This window comes from Xiphophorus couchianus, chromosome 7 (assembly GCF_001444195.1).
Source record: "Xiphophorus couchianus chromosome 7, X_couchianus-1.0, whole genome shotgun sequence".
In the NCBI taxonomy this organism is placed as follows: Eukaryota; Metazoa; Chordata; class Actinopteri; order Cyprinodontiformes; family Poeciliidae; genus Xiphophorus; species Xiphophorus couchianus.
Window position 1 is genome coordinate 23,849,802 of NC_040234.1, and position 24,560 is coordinate 23,874,361.

The window sequence follows — 24,560 nt, forward strand, 5'->3', positions numbered from 1 at the left end:
ACGAAATAGCTTTATGAACTACATCATTTTAGAGGCAACAAATCACAAGGGGTTCACACATTCAATTATTATAATGTTGCCTGTGAAAACAAGGACTGTTTCTTACAGCTGTTAAAAGTACTGAAATTTTTTGACAGGAAACAGTTTCCATTGTGGGTTTGGAAGTGTGTGTGAGCTAAGAGAGATGCAGAGGGAAAGAGATGATGGATGAGCATTCAAACTTGGGTTTGTAAAAGAATAACCTTTAGGTCACCAAATGGCTCTTCATATATGGCCGGAGTAGAGACGGGCTCCTGCAGGGGGAAGCAAAGGAAAGAGCAAAGGGAGCAATGGAAGGTTAGTACAGCTGAACAGGCCTGGCAGCCAAGCAGACACAAAAATCCAAGCGTAACATAGTAACATGCAGAGTAAACCTAAACTCTGAACTCTTAAATTGAGAGAAATTGTTCAACACTTTGCTCAAACACCAATAAATCTTCTGTTGTTTCTCATAAGCCCAAGTTTAGGTCTGAAATTCAATCAGAACGAAGTCTATCTGAATCTAGGCACAAATGTCAAGGACAACATCCCACTACCAAAGCACACAGCATTCAGTCTGGAGAACGGTTAAGAGGTGAATCTGATAAAGCACAAACAGGATCTAAAGCAAGTAGTTCTATTTCGCAGTCAGAAGAAAATAATACGGTTTAGATGTTCTGTCTGTGTAATAGAAGTCACATAAAGAGAGGACAGCAACCAACATAATCATATGGCCAAGTGACACAACAGGTTGATTGTTAGTGGCTCACAGAATGACGCAATTCTAGCTAGCCAAGCTGAAATGGCTAGCAGAGAGTTTACAGATGATGTCATCAAACTGAGTGCCACCATATAAGAGGCATAATAAAAGTACACACACACAAGACTTTGTGATCTTATTCAGATGTTCAAATTGAAAAATTAATGGCACATCTCATATGCCTCCTTGGTAGCAAGAGAGACAGCAACGTACAGTAGCTAGCATGTAGATAGCAAATAGATAACCCAGGGTCAGAATAGACCAGTGGTACCAAAACTTTTGCAATTAGAGCCAAAATTGTCCAATGTGTGGGGGATCAAAAGAAAAAAAAAAAATCTTGTGAAATTTGTAAATTTTTATCTGTTAACACAAAATACACAAAACATGCAATATTTTGATGAACAAAATATTGGTACATTTTAATAGAAAAAGAATATATAAATTATTGTTGATCCTAAACAAAAGAGGTTTAATATTGCCATTGTAATTTCCAATTTTTGGTGGGGCTGATTTATTTATTTTTTTTAGTTTTTTATATTATTTTTTTCCAATGTATGTATGATGTTGTGAAAAACGTATTGAGTTAGTACTTTTTATATCTACTTCAATTGTTGTGGACAGGAAATTATTGGGGGTTGTATTTAATACATCTTAAGGATTAAAGTGTAAACATGGGAAATAAAACAGAAATACAAAAAAAAAAAATCTGTCTCTTGAATTGCGATCAGAGGCCAAACAAAATCCTTCACATGGCCACAAATGGTCCCTGGGACACACTTTGGACACACCTTCAAAACTGGGAATCTGTGACATTCTTTTTTCTCCTACACAAACTTCTACAACTCTTTGTTTGTTCTGCCAGGACCAGCAAGTCTAAGTTTCAGCAACAATCAACCAGTGTCATTTTTTCCATGGGATCCAGTTGGTTGCAAAATTTTGCACATCAGAAAGTCAGCAGAAAATTGGACAAAAGCCCTAAAAAAATGTTGCTGAACGTATTTTGAAGTCTGTGAGAATGGCCTGACCCATATGTTTAGATGGAGCTGCCTCTATTTTCCCACACTCCCTGAGTTCAATCAGATCTTGATATGATCGTTACACCAAGAGCTGAGCAACACCTCTTCTCATCCCTGTTTAATCCATTACGCAAGAGCTCAACTTGGATGAAAAGGTGGAAAAAGATGAAAGCTGTCACGTCTATTCTTTTCAAAATTCATTCCAGAGCCAAATGTGTGCAAACTCCCGATGATGTAGCGCAGTGGAATGAAAAGCAGGAAATCTGACTTATTCAGGCACTGAACTGCTTTGTTTGGCTGCTCACTGCCTACTGAGGTTTCACATCCATATGTTTCTATCACTACTTGTCTTTCCATCCAGGTGAAGTTGAAACATTGCTAATTTTCACACTTTTCTTTATTTATCTGCAGATTCTTAAAAATTCAAGTTCAGATTGACATTAGTCTGTAAAGTTTAATTATGAAGAACTTCAATCAATTTCCATCCATTCTATGCTAAACATCTTCCTGATTTCTGAAAATAATAGCTTACCCCCCCCCCCCCCCCCCCCCCAAAAAGATGGAGGTAGTTCTCAAATGTGCAGTTTATTGAATTTAATCAAATTTGTATTTGACCGTTTTGCCTTTTGTGCTTGAAGAGGACATAACAGGTACCAGAGATTGTCATAAACCTTCAACCCTCAAGCGGTCTTAAGGGTCATTTGGATCCCACTAGCTTTTTACTCTGTCCCTGTCTCAACCGGGACAATGTAAAATATAGAAGCATAATCATGTGTGCTTTGACAAGACTTTTGTGTGTGTTGTTTCAGGAACTTTTGTGTGTGTTGTTTCAGGAACTGACGGTCTGAAGGGTCACCCTCCCAAACATCGCACTAAGACTGCGGCAAGGTCAAGTAAAACTCAAGGTTGTTACGTTTTAAAAGACAAAGATCTATATTTCTTTTGTCTTTCCAAACCTTCACAGTCAGTGCAGATATGGCAGACATGCTGCACAGTGTGGTGCCAAGAGAAATGGAATAAAACAAACTGGGTAGCCATGTAGGACATTGTCCAAATATTCCAGCTAACCTTCAGTTAGCCCTTAGTGCATGCTCCTTCAACAGACACAAACGGGTAAGATGGATGAATGTGTCAGATCACAAACTGTTGAAGTAAATACATGGTGTACGAGTTTGTCTGAAGCTCATGCTTTATCTCCAATGAATAGTAGATGCCAAGCAGAGTTACCGAGTGTCTCTTCTTGACTGCATCCAGGCTCTGCTCCCTGCCCGCATTTCTGCTATTCCTCAGAATTAGTCCGGATTCCTTGGCTTTCTGCGTTTTCACTGGTGGAGCTGGTGGAACCATTTTGGGAAGCGCTGACCCCTTTAAACTAAACTGCTGGTTCTCCATAGAGCCTCTACTGGCCTGAAAGCCTTCGTCAAGATTTTCCGGTTTGGCGAAACCCTCCGGGTCTCCGGGGAAGGCCGGATGGAAGCCAGCGATGTCACTCCAGTGGAGGTCGGAGGTTCCCTCCGGAGAACCGACCGACCAGCGATATTCTCGTTTGACAAGCCGCGTGAACTCTTCCTGCCCCAGTTGGTCCCTTTCGTCTTTACATGCAACACTCTTTGAGCGCTCTGGCTTCAGGGGGACAATCCTGGTGATCTCTGACTGGTAGCTGCTGCCCGACAGCCGGTGGAGTGACGTCCTCTGACTTCTTTCGCCCAAGAAACCTTCAACGTCCTCACCGCCAGAGCTGCTGACCTTTCTTTCGTGCGTTCGGACTTGTCGAAGTTTTACCTCTGCTAGCTCTTTGTTGTCGATGAGGCCCTTTCCTCGTACCTTCACCACATGTTCTACTTTGCCACTAGGTAAAGAACTATCATGTTCTATTTTCCCTGGTCCATTTAACATGCCTAAATCAATGGTTGCCATTTCCATCTGATTGACCTTTCGCTTCACCTGCTCTACTCTGTGACTGGAAACCTCTTTGCCCTCTCCAAATTCCTCTTTCCTGTTGTCTTTGCATACACCAACAAACTGATCCTTTGTTAGTCCCTGATTGTCTTTCCTCATGATCACTGGGGAGGCATCGCTCTGATCTCCTCTTTTAGATGTTTTTTCTGATGTGTTGTCCGAGTCGGAGTCTTCGTTTTCCTCACCGGAGGAATTGCTCCCAAACTTCCTGTTGAGCTCTGTGGGAATTCCCACATTCAGGCTCTGGGGCCGGCCTTTTTTTCTCAGTTTAGAGCCCATCTTCTCCTTTATCTGTCGTGAGCCTGGAGCTGCATCACTGTTTGCCTCGGGGTCTGAGGCTTGAGAGGGTTTACTTTGAGATTTGTCTTGTAACCAGTCTACATTCTCGGGTAATTGAATCGCAGAAGGCCACGTCTCAGAGCATACAGCTGCCTCTCTGGGTGTTCTTGCTGAGGGAAATTCGTCAATATGGCTTTTCACTTCTTTCCTGTTATACCCTGCTTCCTCTTTATGAATCATTTTGGTAATGTCTATCTCCTTTTCCAGCTCCCTTTTCTCCCACGAGGAATCGGATATGTGAGATTTGTTCTTTTCTTCTGCCATCCAGTCATGGTCTGGTTGATAAGGTTGCTGTTTTTCAATCAATACCCACTCCTCAGAGCCCTACATGTTGGTATAGATTAAGCACAGTTAGACATTCTGGGTACAACTGCTAGCAAACAATAAAATCTACAAAATGGTCTCCATCTCATAAATGGGTGTAAAGCATGCAGCTTATGGACAAAACCATTTCAGTTACATGGAGATGCCTCCTACTGAACTAGAATGTCATCCAAAAAATTTTTAATTCAGTAGGTAAATTGTATATATGTTATAATTATGGCTTACAGCAAATGAAAAGTCAAAATCCAGCTTCTCAGACAATCAAAATATGTTGTATAAAATTTACATCCATGTACTGTATCGCATATGCACTAAATAATTGGTTAGGGCTCCCTTTGCATAATTAGAGAATCGTTAAAGAATGACATGATGGGAACCAGGGTTTGGCCCAGCTAAAGTGTTAAAGGTCGGGTATTGTAAAATTGACATTTTTGACACGATCTTAATGTTGTGTCATAATGACATACCATCTAAAACATACCTGGAATGTTGCCTTGATTCTTTAATGCATGTTTGAGAAATCCTTGAATCCTCAATGGCAACCATTCAGGGTGTGCCTAAACGCTTGCTCTCACAAAGTTCTGCCTATTTCCACAAAGCTCCTCCTCAGTGCTGCAGTCCCCAGCCAAGCTTCCGCCTCACAGAGCAACCCTCCAGACTAGCAGGAGCAGCAATTTTCCAACATCTTGTGGAATTATGAGTCTGCTGAACTCATCATATAAACTACTTCTCAGTGCAGCATTTTCATAACAACTGAAGGTAACAGTACATTAGGGCTTGGTGTGTTTCCTCCTCCTCCTTACAATACAGGCCTCTAGGGTTCCAGCACAGAGCTAGCATTGTCATTAAACCAGGTATCTGTACTTTCAATGGTTTGTATATTGTGGCCTGCTGGGGATTATGCTTGTGAAATCATGAAGTGCTCTAATATTACATAATAAATAGCTGAGCTGACTTTAAACTCCTCAAATTATCACTGACTCTGAAAACTTAACGTTGGAGTCAGGCAACTTGGATCCTGTCTCTTCAGTCTTCCTCCAGGCTGTGGTGGCTCTTGAAGCACCAACCTCAGCAGGAGTCCATTTCTTGTGAATCACCTCCAAAATGTTTGGATAGAACACTTTTTCCTTCCACTTAGTTTCCCATTAACATGCTTGGAGACAGCATTCTGAACTCCTGGCTTCTAAGGCAATGACCTCCTGTGGTTTATCTTCCTTCAGCAGGATGTCAATGAAATGATTGTCTGCTGGACAAGTTCAGCTGTCTCCTCTTAGACTGCATAAACCACAACATGGACATACACAGTAACATCAATGTCTGGTAGAAAGTTAGTGGAAAGTTCAAACCCGCTTTGGCTCCATCAGACGAGTCCACTCCTGTCTGCAGAGAACCCACGCTCGACTGCATCAGACCGGTTTCTCTGTGTGATGACGTGTTGACAGCGAGCTCAAACAGGCGGGTCGTGTGGTCGTCACCGGTGACTGATATATTTTTTAAGTTGGTTTTATGTAACCATTTTTTTGGAGGTGCTGACTTTAGATTTTTAATTAGCCGTATGCCATAATCCTCAGAATTACCAAAACAAATGACTCTGGATGTATTTTTTCTTTTCACGATGTATAAAAACGGTTTTATTTGATTTACTACAATGGGGAAACATTTCAGTTGTTTCTCATGTAATCATATTCACTAGTATTAACTGTGCAGTAGAAACAAATGATAAAATGGTTGAAACTGGGTCATGCTGAGACGTGCTTTGCATGGTCATCACTACAAACAGTAAAGTGTTTCATGAAGAGGAGCAGTGAAAAATGTGGAACCTCAGGTGAAGTGACCAGAGCCTTCTGGACGAAGCCCTCAACAGAAGGGCTGTTAACAGCGTCTTTTCCCACTGAACGGCCCCCCAACTGGCCGACACGCAGCAGAGGAGAGAAAGAAGAACAACAGTTAGAGGTCATCATCATTTCATGCAAAAGGAGGAAAATAGAAACGGCAGAGAGAGTCAGTGTTTCAGTGGCTTAACCGACCCTCCAAACTCCATATCTGTTCAAATCTGTTAATGGCCACTAATGGTTGGCCAGTCCTTTAACAAAGAAAATATGGAGAAAATTTTACTTGTTTAAATCTAGGCTCAGTTAGCCCATTTGAACCCTTGAACTGCACTTATGAATCAATAATCTTTATGAAGATGTCCATTGACCTTTCAACCAGAATTTCACCCTGTTTAGCATCAACTGGAACCAACCAGTAGAGCACAGAGGTAGTGAGGAGGGTCTTGATCTTTAAAAACAAGTTATGAACTATACTGTCATAACGGACAGCCTGTCAGCTGTTACTATAAATTATGCTACATTATCTTACCATAAAAATTCTTTGCATAACTCTTTATTCTTTTTTGAGAATAGGACTGTATGCTGATGTTCCCATTGGGGATGTTTGTGCTGCTGCTTCATAGTTAGCATTGCGATGCTATATTAGGTTTGAATAGCTTTGCTGATAGGCTAACTCCTTTTAGCATTACTGGAACACAACAATATTGGGTTCCAGTGTCCAATCAGATCGTTTTTTGAAGCAAAAATAAACCCCCAGTTGGCCAAGCAGATTTGTTGCCATTTGTTGTTAGCAAATGTCACTCGTGTGTCAGATTTACGGTGGTACCAGAAATGAGATACAAATGTTCCAGCTCAGGACTGGAACCTTTGTTTGTTTCTTTAGCATGAAAAAATTATTGATTGAAAAAAAAACCTGATTAATTGCATTACAAATGCACATTGAAATTTATGTGATGAATTAATCAAAATGAAAAGATTAAAGTCGTAGCCCTAAATATTACATATATATCACTACCCTCTCGACTCAAAAACAACCACACAACTGACATTGCTTCTCTACATTAATTAAACTCCCCACAATCCTTTGCTGCAGTACCATTACTGTCACATGACCAAACAAATACATATGGCCAACACCCTCGACTGCCCTTCCAGAAACACATATACAAATGACAACAAGATGGAAATAAGCATAAGTTATTAATATTAGCCCAGTTTTACTTGATGACTTACATCAGGTGATATCGATGTTAATGCCGATATATCGAGCATCTCCATCTCAAAGTTAGCATAATGAAGATGAAGCCAGGCTAAGCAAACCTCCATGAGTTTAGCTTACTGCTAGCTTTCCAGGCTTTCTATCTGCTGATAAGTGACTATATAAAATATGATTGCCAGTCACACCAAAAGAATACCATTTTCATCGAGAATGAAAGCACTGCTTATTCATCATCATTTCATTCTCAAAGTACGTTTGTCGGATTTGTCACAAGTGGTTACATAGAGCTGTGAAAGGATGGGTGACAGTTTGATGCATCAGCTCTGGAGAGATGTTGAGAGTGTTTTTCACAATTAGTCAATTCACCGGAGTTCTGCAGGACTTCACCTCCCCCACAAAGCCGTCTCATGTCGGTGTGATGAGAGTTTAGAGCAGTTGTGTCCACTTCCTTACAGCTGTCTTTGAAAGGATCTAGAACAAGGGATTCTGTTGCCACATCTATCCTCTCTGTCATTTTGCAGCCTTGTTGTGAATGCAGAACAGGCGCTGGTAACAGTATTACCCAGGCAGGACAACACTTTCCCAGACTTCCTCTAATTATCATCGCATAATACTTTGACAAGCATTATGCAAAGAAATGACAAACATGAAGGAGATAATAGATGTGGCAACAAAATCCCTTGTTCTAGATCCTTTCAAAGACAGCTGTTTGGGAGCGGACACAACTGCTCCAGACTCCCGTTACACACCGACATGAGACGGGTTAGTGGGAGAGGGGAAGTCTTGCAGAAATTTGGAGAGGTCTGTCCACAGATTAAGGAGTTTCTCCTTGTTACAAAATGTGCAAAGTAAGAGCAAATTAATGAAGATCAGTGGCTGCTCAACTTGGCGTTTTTACCTAAATGCCGCATGAGCTACAAGGAATTTCTAGACTTTGCTTTAATGAAGCTGGTGGCTCCATTCATGTGCAACCCAAGACATTGATGTTGATTTTCTCGTAATGACATGAGGAAATGGCTACCTCTTTGACACCTACATTCAGCTTTACTTATGTCTGTAAGCCAGTCTTTTCCCAAAGTAAGGCTTGAGGATTATTTGTCCAAAAAACTATTCCACTGTTACTGATTGGTCATTTTTAGGCCTGTTGGAGGCTAGCAGCCAGCTGCTATTGTTCGGTCTATGGAACGATGCCTGACTTCATTCAGTGCACATTATCAGAGTAAACAATGAACCATGAACTGAAGAATTTAATAGCGCTGTCAGGCAGTGGCCGTCTTATTTTCGCTAAAGCGCTAATAGTGGGGCAAATCTTTAGCTTGGTGCTTTAGCTAACTGAAAATATTTAGTTCAGTTAGCTTCCTGTTCATTTGTTTTTCCACATAAATTCTGAAGTGCTAATTTACTTGGTTGTTTTGTAACCTTTCAGTTCAATAAAGTTTGCCATCTGTATTGAAGTTTTGGTTATAGACTTAAAGACATTTTCAGGTAGTTAGACATTTATATTCATTCTCTTATTTAAAATGGGTGAAAACTGTTTGTGCAACTGTTTCCTTTTCTTACTTTCGCTCCTTTTCCCCCAATAACCTTATTTCAAACATAAAACATATAAAATAAAATAAAACATGGACAGTAGAGAGGAAGATGTATACAAAAACGCAAAATATAAGGGCATCATAGAAAATGTAAATCATATTGTCAAAATTAAATTGTGGTTTGAGTCTTGGAGTCTTTCAAGGGCAGACAAAGTCTGAATTGTAGTTAGCGCTTTAGCATTAATTTGCACTAAATAACGTGTTGGTGCAGCGCTTTAACTAATGTTTCTGATAAGTATGTCAGGATTAGCGCAACTAGTGTTTTAGTTAGCAGTGCCCGCCACTGCTGTGAGGGTTCTTGCAGTTAACCATATATTTTATGTTGTAACATTTACTTTGAATATTAAAAGGCATTTAGCGTTTTTATAATTTAGCTAGGTCAATCAATTTACGGCTATTCTACAAATATTTAATAATAGTTGAATGGATATTGAATACATTTACTAAAGGAACTCACTTGGTGTGTCAAACAGAATCAAACATACAAACGTTACATACCTGATAGACTCCAAAAGCACAGGAATGAATTCATCAGACATTATTCTTGTGAAACCACATCAAAGTGCAAAGTCTAAAAAGTGTAACAGATCCAAGCATTCTCCTCACAGTAACACAATAATACCGCCGCTACTCTGGCATGAGGCGCACTGCTGATTGCATTTTCTACTGCAGACAACATTTGACATTTCTCCAACTTAATCTGATTGATACAGACAGCGAATGAGATATTGACTGAGGGGCAGCTTATGTACAGGGAAACACAAGTGTCATCCGATTTCCAATCTCAGTTTCCAGAATGGGATAAAAGCTTAAACGATTTTTGTAATTTGGCAGAAAGAACACTCTCGCTGATTAGCAATCAAAGGGGGAAAGCCATGACAGAGAATCTCTTTTCAAAGGCCACAAATTAAGTACCATCTACAAATATCTCCGAGATATTTAAGGGATTACACCTGGAACTCTTGAGCAACACAAAATGCACTCTATCAAATACGTCTGAAAGTGAAATGTGCCCGAGTGTTTCTGTAGGTGTAAACATCTCCGCAGAGGGAGAGAGAGCAATTTGAAGTGCATGCAGGGAAACCCAGGCTTTGCTAATCTTGTTAATTCTCCTTGTCAGTTTTCTACACTGTTTAAGTTACATGAATGAACAACTCAAACATGAGACGTGATTTTATGTGATAGACAAACACAAAGAATGTTAAAGTGGCCAGAACATTTTTGATGGTTTTCCTTTTTTACAAAATCAGAGAATTGTGAAATGCTTTTGTATTAAACCCCCCATTAGTCTGATACCCCAAAGTAAAATTCAGTACAACCAATTACCAACTTTGACTAAGTTGGTTACTCATCTGACTTCTATGGAACAACAGGTTGAACAAAATGTAAAATTCAACATTTTACATTTTGGGCTAAATGCATAATGATGGAAAGCACCATCCCTATAGTGAAACATGGTGGTGGCAGCATCATGCTGGAGGGGAACACTTGAAGAAAACTCGTTAGAGGCTGTAAAATGACTTGGAACTGAGTAGGAGGTTCACCTTGAAGTGAGAAACACGCAGCCAGAGCTGCAGTGGAATGGTTAGAAAAGAGCAAAGCATGTTTATGTTTCAGAAGGGCCTAGACAAAGCCCAGAGCTGAATCCATTTGAGAACCTGTGGCTAAAAGATTATTGATGCTGTAATCCCAGAAGTAGTATTGACAGGGGGAGTTGAATACTACCACGGAATATTATGGCCATGCCAAGAACAAATTAAATATAAAAAAGAAAGTTACAAGAACAAAATTATAAAATTATGAAAATAAAGTCAATATTATGAGAGTAAAGTCATAACATTACGAGAATAAACTCAAATGAGAATAGTCATAATTTTATAAGAAAAAAGTTTGAATAAAACAAGTATATTCATGATATTATATGACTTCTTGTAATAGCACAACTTTATTTTTATAATATGACTTTATGACTCTATGACAGTAAAAATGACAAGACTTTGTGTCAAAAGTTTTCATTAGAAAAAGCCACATTAGGCTTCCTGTATAACTTTTCTTATGATTTATGTGCAAATACCTCTCAGTTCAATAGCAGGTAATACTTGATGTAGACAAAGCAAAGTCAGATAAAGCTCTGAAGAAACAAATACATGTAGACTCTATTCTTGTAATTTGCTTAACTCAGCCTTAAATACTGTATATGCAGACTCAGATTTTTTATTTGCAAAAAGATAAAAAATACTATTCATCTTTTACCTTCTACTTTATAATTACGCAGAACTTTTCTTAACATTCCATAACCATCTGGGTTAAAATTAGGTCATATTGAAAGCAAGTCATTTAGAATTGAACATTGAAGCATCCTGATAAAAAACATCAACGACCTTTCTCAGAGTGTCAAGTGTTAGAATTGGCAGCCACAGAGCAACCCGATCACTACCCTTACTCACAGCCTTCTTCTCTGGCGTTCCCGTCGGAGACGTCGCAGAGAGATGCTTCTCTCTGGCCATCAGCTTGCTGTTGGGTTCCCTCAGGGCCCTCTTCAGCTCGTTGATGCTGGCCTGGTGCCTCAGCAAGACGTCCTGAGATTTATCAAGAAACTGGAGGACACCACAAGACAGAGGAAGGCATTAGCAGTAATTCACAGTGCCTTGCTTTAAACAATAGAACTCACATTAGCAGGAAAAGGCGGGGAGACAATGCTGCGTATGCTGGAATGTGCACCAAAAGATCGGCTTAAACTCGGGCTGAGAGCAGATTATTGCTTGTGTTTCTTCTATTTTGTCTCCTTTAACGCTACTGAAGCCAAGAGGAAACCAAAAAAAAAAACCAAGACAATTATGGTTCCAGCTGAATTGCTTGTAGAGATACAAACAAGCATTTTAATCAAGCTCTCGCTCCAAAGTTCATGATTGATAAAATGAATATGAAACATCTATTAATTTGCTTGCTGATTAAAATTCTGCTTCCTATTAAGGTTTTGTTTGGTTTGTTTGTGTTTGGAGTGATGACAAAGTCAATGATGCAGTCATGTAGCGCCATCATTTAATAAGCCTGAATCCTGGCATTTTTCATAGTTCTGAGTGAAATGCTCCTTAACCACAGTTTTTTTTTATTTCTCTGGCACCTCCATAATTATTTTAGTCATTCAAGGAGAAGTTGAGACATTGTCAAGTGTGTTCAAGTGACAAACTTTGAATTTGTCTTATTAATATGCAATATGTAGAACTGAGAACTGTTATTTAACAAGCACTTGTTTTAAGGTAGAATAAATTAAACTGTTGATACTTCACGGACACTTGAGCAAAATATAACACATCCTACTGTACTGGAGGTCTGGATGCAAAAACTTCTCAGCAAGTTAAAGAGACAGAAGCAAAAGCAGTATGAAAAGCAGACATCGCTAGAGCCAAATCCATGGAAGCTGTACCTCCTTTTTGTCCCGAGGAGTGGTCTCCTGGTCCAACTGAGAGAGCTGAGTTGGGGCAGGAGAACAGGCGTGCAAGAGATGAAGAGTGCAAGATCATACAGTGAAAGGACAAGGTGAAGAAACAAGATGGAGCATCAGGGAGAAGGGAAGGAGATACAGTAGGTTTGACATCTTAAATATTAAAGAAAGAAAGTGCTTTGAGAGGAAATACATTTTGGAATTTGAGACAAAGGAAAACACGAAGATACAACAAAAGACCTCAGATGGACACATGAACCACTGTACAAAAGAACAAGTCAGAACAGTTTTATATGGAATGTTGACTAAGGTTTTCTAGAGGTTGAATGTTTTCCATGAACATGGGTTGGTTTTCTCTGGGTATTCTAGTTATCCTGGTAGACTAACTGGTGGGACTAGATTCAATTTTTTATTCATGTTAATTAGAGTGTCTGTGATAATTTATTGTAATTAATTGCACTTTGACCCAGAACCAAACATCGGCAAAATGAGCAATATTATTGATCCAAAATCCAGTTTGGTGCTAAACTGGTGAATAAATAGACATAGATCTGCAGGATTGGACTGAACTCACTGCTTTTTGTGTAAAGCGCTTTGAGACAAAGTGCATGTAGAAATAAACTTGAACTGAAATTGAAATATAACACTTGCCATTCCATTTTCATGCAGCTATAAATTACAGTCGTTATGCAATGACGCTAAATTCTTTCACTGATGCTTTTCTTAAAGGTCTTACTTGCAAAGGGGAAGATGAACATTTACGGGCTGATGTAGAGTCTGACAGATTTACTGATGTATAGTTGAAAACATCATACAGACCAACAAACAGACACCAAATACCTCCTGTTTACTGTCAGCTGGGGAGCCAGCCTCCTCCTTATTGCCAGCAAGGGTTGAAGAACAGAGAACTGGTGTTAGAGACAGAAGACCAGGCTCCAGCCTCAGAACGAGTTAATGCTGCAGTATGTAACTTTTATTTTAAAAAATACTTTTTTAAATACATAAATATAGAGGAAGAAATTAAGCTTGCCTTCTTCCAGTGTTACCAGTGCTAACTAGAAAGAACCAATCAGAACCAAGTAGAGGCGGGTCTCAGTACTGTCAATGATGCCCGTTTGTGTGCAGCTCCCAGTGAATGCTAAGGCTACTTAGCATGACCACTCATGATGGCAGATAAACACTTTCCTGTAACAGTGAGTTGTTTCCCTGCCATTAGTACATTTAGTAGCATGTTCATAAAGTGCAACTAAGCCCCTCCTCCTGGCTCTGATTGGTTGTTGTTGGTCAGGAGCGGTGCATTCTTCAGAAGCTGAAGGTGGAGATGGAGGAGATCTATCTTTTCACAGATTATCTGTCTCACAACATGGTGACAGTTTTAGGAAATATGTAAAAAAAAACAAAAAAAAACCCTGCAGCTATATGTGCAGTTTATATGTGCAGAAGTTAGCCAGATTTATATGGAGTACACTCAAGGCATGAAAGCTGGGTGAATAGGAGTGAAAGGAGAAGAGTTAGAAAAGGATAGTATTAGCCTGGCAAAGCTGCTTCTCACCTGAATTTGTAGTGAGAAGCTTCTAATTCTGCTTGTATTTACATCATCACCTCAGCAGTTCCTGTCCAGCTCTGCACTTCTATAAGCCAGAGTTGACTTGAAGCTAGCTGAACCTTCCTCACCCTGATTTCCCTCTTTCTGCTCGGGGTGGTGTTGCTGTCCTGGTCCTTGTCTTGCTCCATGTCCTGGCTCTGATCTGGGTCCCTGTCGTCCTCGTCCTGCTCCAGGCTGGGCTCCAGCTCCAGCTCCGCCTCCTGCTCCTGCTCGTCCACCGAGGGGCTGCGGAGGCGCCGCTGCTCGCCGGCGCTGCGGCGGGACAGACCGTCGTGGTTCTTGCACATGGAAGACACAGGCCGCGAGAACTCTGCTTGGATCAGAAAGGCCGAGGTTTCAAACAGGAGAAGCCAGCTAGCTGCAGCTATTAGCTATCTGAGGTCCTTCATGTTTTATCTCCATATTTTGTGGTACTGTTGTGATCACAGTAAAAGTGACGATAAGAAATATTTATTATGTCTTTTTTACATAACTGTATCAAAGTAAAAGTGGCTGAATAAAAAACATATCACTGTAAAAAAAATGTTTGCCTGTATTACTTTCCCCCCTCTTCAGTTTTGTAATACTTTGTGTTCGCTTAACATAAAAACCAGATGAACCACCTCGTAGTTTGTGGCAAAAGCTATGAATAACCCTGTGCTGCATCTCTCCTTTGGTGCTTCATTAGGCAGTTACTCACCACCATCCAAGCTCCTGGACAGCAGGTACCTCCTGCTGGCGGAGCGCTCAAAGTGAGGCGCCGGGCGGTCAATGAGAGCGCTGGCCTGTCTGGTCTGAGCCTGCGTCCTTCCACTGTACCGAAACTTTGAGCCCATCACCAAGAAGCCCTTAGGAGGAGGCTCTGGAGAAACCAGGCTGTGGAAACAAAAAACAAAAAACACACGTTTCTACACCACAAAAAAATGAAGAGAGAGAGAGAGAGCTTCAGAACAAAGAAAGAAAGAAAGTGGATATCAAGGCTAACTGTATTTTCATTGTATGAACAAAAACATAAACAGTTAAATTCAGAAAAGTTCACTACTGACAGCAAGAATATTTTACTTCAGTAATGGGTTCTGCTAACAAATCCAAAGGAATTCTGGGAACTTCGTCCCAAAATAAATAGAAATTGACACTGTCATGGTTGCACCTGGCGCAATAAGCAATAAACCAAGTAATTGTCATTGTCACTCAATAATTGTCATTTACGTGATTTATTGTTTTCCTCTTTCTACCAAAACCTGGATGATGGAAGTCTTCAGTCTGGTTTTGTTTTGTCTAAATTAGAACTTATTTTGAAGGGCAATTTTATTTACAGAAACTTTATAATTCATTTTATTTGTTGTCTTTGTCGTATTGTTTGTTTATTTTGGGTATTTAAAATGTCTTCCAGTTTCAGTGTTAGACATTCATTAGATTTTGAATTTTATTGATCTTTGAGAATGTGCTCTTGCATTATTATGTTGGTGCAGAAACGCTGAATCTGAAGTGTTTTTCTCACCGGAAGAAGGTGTGGTGCTCAATGCAGACCTTCCACAGTCTCTTGGCGGCTCTGTGATACGGAAGCTTAAACCCGATGGTGCTTTCAAACTGCTCATACTGGATGGGACAGAAACACACAGACACATGAAGGAGAGGTCAGGGTTGGATCAACATGAGAGAAAATTCAGAAATTGTATTAGAATCTGCAAAGAAAGGGTGAAAAGAAAAGTTCAGAATATCCTGGATAAAAATGTATTCCATAATCTAGATGAACAGTTTGTAGCTGTGGCTGCAGCTGCAGCAGCTCTGCAGGCTCACTGTGTGATCATCCCGCTGCTTGGCATGACATTCATAACTGCTATGGCTTCCAAACATTCAGGACATGTTTATGGTACATGTCTCTGGGAAGTCTGCAGACTCATTGTAATATGGCAGCTTTTGAAATGAAACAAAAAAAAAAAATTCTGCAAAATTTCTCTGAAAAGTCAGATCTGCAACGGGTCATGGCGAATCCGATTTAGGGATGCACGATATTTCCCAAATATATCGTCATAGCAATGTCATTGTGCACAATATTCATATCACAAAGGACTCTTTGGAAAACAATAGTTCAGCTATGGAAAAATGAAGAGCCCACTGCACTGAACCTCCTGGTTATTCCACCAAATACTGATTTCTGAACTCTTCCTGAGTTAAAACATTAGTATTGTTGTTTGTAAAGGAATATGAACTTGTTTTCTTTGCATTATTTGAGGTTTGAAAGTGCTGCATCTTTGTTGTTATTTTGACCATTTCTCAGTTTTTGCATGAAATTTCGGAGACATGTTGTCAGTAGTTCATAGAATAAAAGAGCAATGTTTATTTTACTCAAACATACCTATAAAAAGTAAAATCAGATAAATTGATCATTTTAATTTGTGCCTTCATTTTTCCAGTGCTGTAGTTGGAAGTTATATTTTTCATGTTAATGCAATATTTAGCCAGTAGGAGTCTCGCAGCAAGAAAAGCTCATTCTAGACACAAATGAAAGGCAAGAAAAGAAGAAAACAGGCTTCTATTGCAACTGATGTCATCACCGCAATACTTACCAGTACAGTCATATTCAATAAATTAAATATGTATTCTGGTGAGACAAATTTTCCAGATAAAAAGTACCATTTGAAAATAACCTTCAAATGGTTATTAAACGTACTTTTAATTAAGTCATCGTCTCTGTATTATAAAATAATTTTTTTATTTGTCTCATGTAATCTAATTTTTAGTGTTATGTTTTTGGTAGCTATAATCATAATTATGAAAAATAAAGGCTGGAAAACACCACAATGTGAGTAATTCATCTATAAAACGTGTTTCACTTGGTGATGAAGGTCCTGAAATGAATGGACTATTCAGTAATATTCAAATTTATTGAATGGGTGTGTATATACAACATCAAGATTTTCTAGCAGCAGAAACATTCTGAATTACCTGAAATAAAGTGAAATTGTTCTTGTAGAATTTTATCTGAGTTTTTCACTTTTGCATCGTTGAGTTTGAGACACAGTCTGCCGATAGAGTACAATGGATCAAAATGATCTGATAGTTCAAAGTTTCTGTGTCACTGATCATTTTCCAGTAGTTTGTGGAAAATAAGTTTTCTACACAAGTTTCAATCAACTGAATGTTGAGTTGAAATGTGTGTGTTTTATCATCATTCTATCTCTAGAAACTGTTAAAATGCATCATTAATAACACAAAATTACAACAATATCATGTCCACTGTCTGGATATGAACAGTATAGCATGACTATAACTTTATAAAGATGCATTTATGTTTTTTAATAGATGCCTTTTTATTAACCATAAAATTGCACAACTTGAAATTCCAAAATACAATGTGCTCAATGGAAACAGCAATTTGAAGTGCAATTGAAACACTTTCCATTGCACTTTTCAAACACTGCAATGGATCGTATGATCATGTGACATCATACGAGTCACATGATCAACAGCAGGACGTTACTACTGGTAGAAAAGTAAAAGAAGAGGACAGTCTTCCGTCATGCTATAAAATCAGTGACTATAATTTCCCCAAAACGCTGCATATCCAGCCCCTCCCAAGTAGGCAGGGCTTGTTGCTCCAATGCCTGAATAAAACACCAACATCTCTTCTCATTGGCTGAAAGATGATAAACTCATGACTGAATTTAACTGCAACTCATGTAACTGTTTACATCTGTCACTGCCGGGCGTGCCATGGTGGTGTAGGAGTTAGCGCGACCCACATTTGGAGGCCTCAAGTCCTCGACGCGGCTGTCGCAGGTTCGACTCCCGGACCCAGCGACGTTTACCGCATGTCTTCCCCCCTTTCCTGTCAGCCTACTTCATGAAAAGGGACTCTAGAGCCCACAAAAAAAATACCCCCTGGAGGGGTTAAAAAAATAAAAAAACATCTGTCACTGTCATAATTTTTAATGACTTATCATGTGACAAAGAGTATTCATGTGTAATTGTAGTTTAATTTCTTATTTAATGAAAACACTGCAATTTCAAAATTGTGTTTTTCTGACAATGGCCTGACATGTGATGAGGAGCTAAGCAGCCTTTACCTCCCCTGGTCTTATTTTAATGTAGAAGTTGCTCCTCTTGTAAGAAATCTTGAGAATCTTCGGCCAGGCAAAACGGTTGATCCTCAGTCTGTCTCGGTAAATCAGCAGACCGTTGGCGCAGACCCCCAGCATTATTTCGATCCCTTCCGAATCCTGCAAACGACACAAGAAATTATTCAAGAGCCAAATAGCTGTTGTTTATTTCTGAAATTCAAAAAGAAATTCAGAGAGCTGCAAACTTTAGCGTGATGGAGGTCCACCCCATACATGGACAGCTTCTTCGCGTTCTCCAAGAAGTTCATTTCAGCCTCTGCGGGCGTCATCCCCCTTAATGACAGCACAGAAATATGTAACAGCATCAACATATTTCATAAAGCAATGAAACCCTGAGTCATGCAGACTGTGGGTGGAATAATCTGACTGAATATGCTTGATGTATTCACTTGTAAGTTTCCAAATTGGAGAGTGAGACAGTCTACTGACTAAGAAAGTGCTTTCATACAAACTGCAAGCATCTCGAGGCAGACAATATGGTAATGTCACGGCATCAATCAGAGGTCATGTGGGTGATTAAATGTTTCAGAACAAGAGAAAACCCCATCAGCATATCACCCTGGATAAAAAAATCTCATCACGCGGCAGTCTGTCCCATCATTACTTGTAGGTTCGGTGGAGGTCCATCACCCTCTCCTCCAGCTCCCGGGTCTGGTTGGGGGCAAAGCGAAAGTCGCCAACGTAGTCGGAGCCGTGGTCGTCCATGTCATAGTCACCCAGCTCAGCCTGGATGGCGTAGGAGCCCAGGAGGGCATGGGTGACGAACGAGCATGGCAGCCGGCCTGACAGGATGTCATCCCTCAGCTGCAGACACAGGTAGTATCTGCGAGACGAGACGAGAAACGTGAGGGGGAGAGGACCAGGGCGGGGGGCTCAGTTTGGCTGTCAGAACAGCCTGAAGCAGGCAGGCTGCAACAGGTAGTCAGCCTGCTTAATCCCAGCCTGTTACAGGCATTCCAGGGATAATCCATGGAAAAGGAAGGGGGGAGCTCCCAAAGCTTTGAAATCAGAGAAAATATGCCAAGAGAATTGTTACAGTACCTTTATGTAAACACACACACACACACAATCTAGTATCTTTACAGTTGATGTGTGTGAGCAATTCCTTCTTTGACAAACACTAACTGCACAAGCGCAAGTGTTACAAGTGGTAATGTGGGGGAAGGGTGAATTGGTGTGTGTGCCTACTATTTGACATATTGTGAGGCTCAACACAATGTTGCGAGGATCCATGTGCCTTATGGGGACAAATGCCCAGAGCCCAATGAGAAGAAGTGCTGTTTTTGGGTTTAATTTAGGACTAAGGTTTGAGTTTAGTTTAAATCAATCAAATGAATCTGCATTGTTGCACATTTCAGCAACAAGGTAGTTCAATGTACTTTATATCATAAAAGCATCACATCACATTCAACAGTATGTTGGTAAATGTGTCATGATTTGTGGTGTTGAGGTAAACAGGGTGGACCCAGGTTATAGTGAGAAAATGATGATTTAATGATAAATAAGCACAATAATCCAGGCAGCACAGTTGAGCAGAAGGCAAGAAGTTCAAAACTGATAGCAACTGGTTACAATCACAACGATGATAAGATAGACTAGACTAGACAGTAGCGTAGACGAGAACCCAACAAGGAAACAAGGGAGAGAATCAGGGGAAACAAGGAACAGATGTAACCAATCAAGGGGTAGACAGGACAACACAGAGACTCCACAGAACACAGAAACCTAAATAAACACACAGAAAAACTCAAATCCTCACACAATGTTCCATTTATTATGGTTCAAAAGCTAATTTTAACCGGATGGGTTTTTATTCCATTCTTGATGGGTTTTTATTCTTTAAAGGAATTCTGTGTTTAGGTTAGGTCTCGGGTCAGGGATGTACTGGTAATGGCTAAGTTATAGTAGAGGTTCAATTAATGAATGAAAAGTGAATGAAAGTCAATACAAATTCTACAGAAGTAAAATTATAACAATAAGACAAAAAACTTCAGGTCACATCAGTGTCACAAAAAGACTAAAAGAAAAAAAAATCATCTCCTCTTCACATTTATTTAGTTCATTTTGAGCCCAATAACAAAAGTTGTCTATGTGCAATAAAAATTTGATTTAAAAAAAAAAGAATTACAAGGACATGCGTATGTGTGTGTGTGTGTGTGTGTGTGTGTGCGTGTGTGTGTGTGGGTGTGTGTGTGTGTGCATACTGCATCTATTATAACCACTACCACCAACTAAAGGAGGTTGTTGTGGATAGCTTTTCTTTTTCAATTGGAACGTGCTTTGCTAGTCAGTTTAAGAAATATTATGTAAATTAAGTTTTAGTTAAAGCTAGAGTTGAGAATAGACTTGTAATGGCTAGAAGCATAAGTGCAATAACTAAAATCGATGGAATTAAATACAGAGTCCTCAGTGGGATGGAAGCATGTGGATGGGTGTGTGTGTTTGGTACCTTGTAATGTCCTCTGTCAGCTGGGAAGGGTCTGGGGGGTAGAACTTCACTGCAAAGGCAAATTGCCATGGAGAATCTGTTGAAGGAGACGCTGCAGTGAGAACTACAATTTCACACAAACTGGAAAATGTATTTCCCCATCATGGGTTTCTTGTTCTTCATTTTCTGTCACACTTACATATTTATTATGATCAAACTAATCTTAATGTCCAAAGATAAAACTTGTGTAAATACAAAACGAATGATGGCTTATTAAGGGAAAATAACTATCCAAACCAAACCCAAACAAATTTTAAAAAAGCAACTCTTGTCGCCATAGAAGTTGCTGGCAAAAGCTGTGATTCCTGACTATCAATATTTTTAAACAATTCTTACAAAAATTGTTTCATTTCAACCATATGGGAGGTATTCATGGCATCTGTTTAACATAATGTCAAAAGCATCCTGGGCCATCACATGACCACAGTGCTTAACAGCTGGTATTATGTTCATTTTCTTAAATGCTTTGTTCATTCGAACATCATGTAGTGCTAACTTAATCTGTCAGGTGTGACAATAACTTTGGTTTGAGCTTGAAATGCAACAAAGGAGCAAAAACAGAGGAAATCTGTAACTGGAACAAAATAAAATAAAAACAAACAAGCAGAAAAGGTGTTTCTTCTCAGTGCAGTTCTATGCAGTCCGTTTTACTGAAGTTGGATTAATTTGGTCAAAAAGAAAACGTTCTTTAGTAAACTAATATTCTCTGAAGTTACTCACTGCGCATCTGCTTCTTGATCTCTTTGGAGGGGTCCAACCAGTTCTGTAAGACAGATTACAATGTTCACACAGAGCAGATTGGAAACACGGCTCACACACACACACACACAGTCACGTCTTCTTCTAATTGCTAACACTGCTGCTAATGAAAGCCTCTCCATACGGTGGAAGGTAACGGAGGCCTGCGCCCCGCCGAGCCGTTCAGACACGCAGCGATCAGACTCTCCTGTCTGATCCCATCATGTCCCGTTGTTCAGCTAACCGTGTCTTTAGCCGGCGAACTCTTTTCGTTTTGGCGGCAGCAGCATTCCGGCGCTCCACACAGCTGATGCAGAGAGGTTTGTGATGGCAGCTGGAAGCCAAGCTGCTCAGTGCAGTGAACAGGAATGAAGGAATTACCCAACAAGTATTCTCAGCATGCTGGACCAAAACACTGATACCCTCAATATTTCATCACGCTGACTCACACTGGCTGATCTGAAGGAACTTATTCACAATATTTGACTTACATTAAAATAATATGCACCGTCTAACAATAGAAGTAAACGCTTCACATTTTGTCATGTTAACACCAACAGACTGAAATAAAATACATAAATTTGAACATAATTGTGAGACAGAATATCTTTTAAGCAAAATCTGAAAAGTGTGGCATGTATTTGCATTTGACTGCAGTCTCAAGTCTTTTGCTGCCTCTCACAATTTTCTTCTATCTGAACAGTTTCTCTACCCACACTGTACCAAATAATCCCCACAGTATGATGCTGCCACCACCATGTGTCATACTACGGACTTGGGGCTGATGAGTACAAGTAGCAGTAGTTGTCTGCCACATTTAAATTTACATATTCACCTTTTTATTTCTGAAACAGTTAAGTAACAATATGTCATTTGCCTTTAATTCTTCTGTTATGCACAACTTTGAGTTTTAAAAACCACAAACATTTCATAAGGTTGTAACATAGTGACCATGAAAAGGTTTTTTCAAGGCGCTGTTGTGGACGTTATGCCTATATTCCTTTTCTATTGGTTGAATTTACACATTTTACGGTTTTATTTACTAGCATTTGGATGAAATGATTTCTATTTTAAAGCTGTTGAGTTTAGCAGGACCAGGTCATTTACTGGGATATAAGTTTTGACAAGGCTGCAATGTGAGCCGAAAATATTTTTCTTCTGTGTTTGACTCTTGTGTGTTTGTGCGTCTGAATTAAATCTACCAGCAAGAAAAAAAGAAAAAAAAAACTCTGGCGCCTTTGAGTTCTTAATGTTTGAAGAAGAAAGTGTTAAAACCTGAATCAGCCAGAGTTAAGACCTGAACTCTTAGACTTTTCTCCAAGCCTATCAGCTACACTAGGTTCTCAAATGTTACTGATTACAGAGCTATATCGTCATTGTGGCAAGATATCTGAACTTACATCAGCGACATTTTCTCATTTTTAGAGCAGCTAATTAGCTTGAGCTTATTAAGCTTATCGTGTTAATGTTGACAGGCCCAGGTTTTTTGTTTTATACGCTGAGAAATGTCTAAAAAGAAAAGGTAAAGTTCGGAAATGTTGTTTCCATGTCGATTTTTTTTCTATTCTCATCCAGTAATGGAAAATGATTAAATCAAATTCTCATTGCAGATTTCTCAACACTGTATTAGAAAGCTGTAATCTTCAAGGTGTGCTTGATGTACTTTGTGCTGCGTTTGTAATGCTGTCTGGTCACATTATTTCCTGTGTGTGTGTATTTGTGTGTGTTGTTGCGGGGACTACATAGTTCGGTATGAGCTCGGAGGCAGAGTGTCGTCTCTCCTCTTCATGTGTGTAATTTGTATTTAAAGTTGTGATTACATGACAGTACAAGACAGATGAGCATAACAGAAAAGCGGTCCCTAAAAACTAACTGCAGTGAAGCATCTCACCAACATTACATCAAGGTCTGAAGGGCTTGTTTCACTATAGACGTTGATTTATTTAACCTAATTAAATGGGATGTTCTTTAATTTATTAACAAAGAAAACTTGCAAATAAATAAAAAGAAACAGCTCTGTTTACTTCATTTACTTAATTCATAAATCTGAAGCAGAATTATACAAGACACTTTTGGTGAAAGTCAATCGTTTACTTCTATCTAGTTATCCCAAAAGTGGAAAATAAAGTCAGTCAAACTTTTTAATGGTACCACCCAACATTAGCACCCAATAGAAATATGACAACAATGTAGAGGTTCCTAAAATTGCTTCAAAGTAAACTGCAGACCCTGTTTTAAAGTGTATATACGTCTTCTTTGGACTTGCTTCTAACTTCAAACTCCAGGTCAGAAAAGTCCAGATTGACACTGAGCTGGATTTGACTGGGAAGTTGGAATTCAGAGCTGTGAATTAATAATTATCTTAATGTATTTTAATTGCAAGTTGGAAACTGAGAATCTGATATTAATCTCCACTTTGTTTGTTCCAACACTAAAGGAACGTGTTGGCAAAGAGAACCTGTTCAGTCATAAATATAAAACGTCAAAAGTTCATAATCCTAACCAATCAGATTCTGTAATTAGACAACATCAAAGCGACTCGCGTTCGCAGAAGAAGAACGTTGACATGACGTCACACAACAACTCCCCATTTATGGAGGTAAAGACTGACAGCTGTTTGTGTTAATACACCAATAGGAGCAGTCAGTGTTGTTACAAAATCATAATATGCAGAAAGCTAATTTAAAGGAAACACAACTAATTGCAACAGCTTTTTGTGGAGCATTGACTGCAACCTCTAGGAAGCCAAGAATGGTGGGATTGTGATGTGATGCGCTTCATCGGCAACAGCTGTTACCACTGACCAAATCTGGGCAACTTTTGATAAAACGTTTTGCCACATGGATGAGGTGGGTGTTTCGGATCTATCAAAATTGGTTTATTTTTCAAAACTGCAAAGGAAACACTTTTTTGCATTGCAGGTGTCACATTATCAACAACTAGATGTTGCCAGTGGTGTAAACCATGAGCAAGACGACAGGAAGTAGTTGGAGGATGATTGTGTTTTTGAATGCCTTATCGCATGAACAAACTTGTTCAGGTGTGATTTTTCTTGCATTTCTTCTTTAATGGAAATAGTTTTGAAATTGTGTTTTTTCAACATTACAGAATATTCACAAAA

General features: G+C 39.4%; 1 protein-coding gene across 9 annotated transcripts in view; it reads right to left on the bottom strand.

The window, feature by feature from the left end:
* LOC114148877 (band 4.1-like protein 1) overlaps positions 1–24,560 on the bottom strand; it is a 105,685-nt gene that overhangs the window by 16,968 nt on the left and 64,157 nt on the right. For 2 of the 9 annotated variants that reach the window (XM_028024372.1, XM_028024376.1), the window contains exons 5-18: positions 21,422–21,464; positions 20,663–20,738; positions 18,818–19,036; positions 18,399–18,486; positions 18,160–18,312; positions 15,591–15,688; positions 14,790–14,965; positions 14,179–14,423; positions 13,345–13,380; positions 12,487–12,531; positions 11,507–11,656; positions 6,237–6,323; positions 3,022–4,416; positions 243–293 (exon numbers count right to left, since the gene is read on the bottom strand). In XM_028024372.1, the coding sequence (XP_027880173.1) occupies positions 243–293; positions 3,022–4,416; positions 6,237–6,323; positions 11,507–11,656; positions 12,487–12,531; positions 13,345–13,380; positions 14,179–14,423; positions 14,790–14,965; positions 15,591–15,688; positions 18,160–18,312; positions 18,399–18,486; positions 18,818–19,036; positions 20,663–20,738; positions 21,422–21,464 (2,862 nt within the window). The remainder of the gene's footprint in view (positions 1–242; positions 294–3,021; positions 4,417–6,236; positions 6,324–11,506; positions 11,657–12,486; positions 12,532–13,344; positions 13,381–14,178; positions 14,424–14,789; positions 14,966–15,590; positions 15,689–18,159; positions 18,313–18,398; positions 18,487–18,817; positions 19,037–20,662; positions 20,739–21,421; positions 21,465–24,560) is intronic. The other 7 variants (XM_028024377.1, XM_028024380.1, XM_028024373.1 and 4 more) reach the window with 6 other exon arrangements.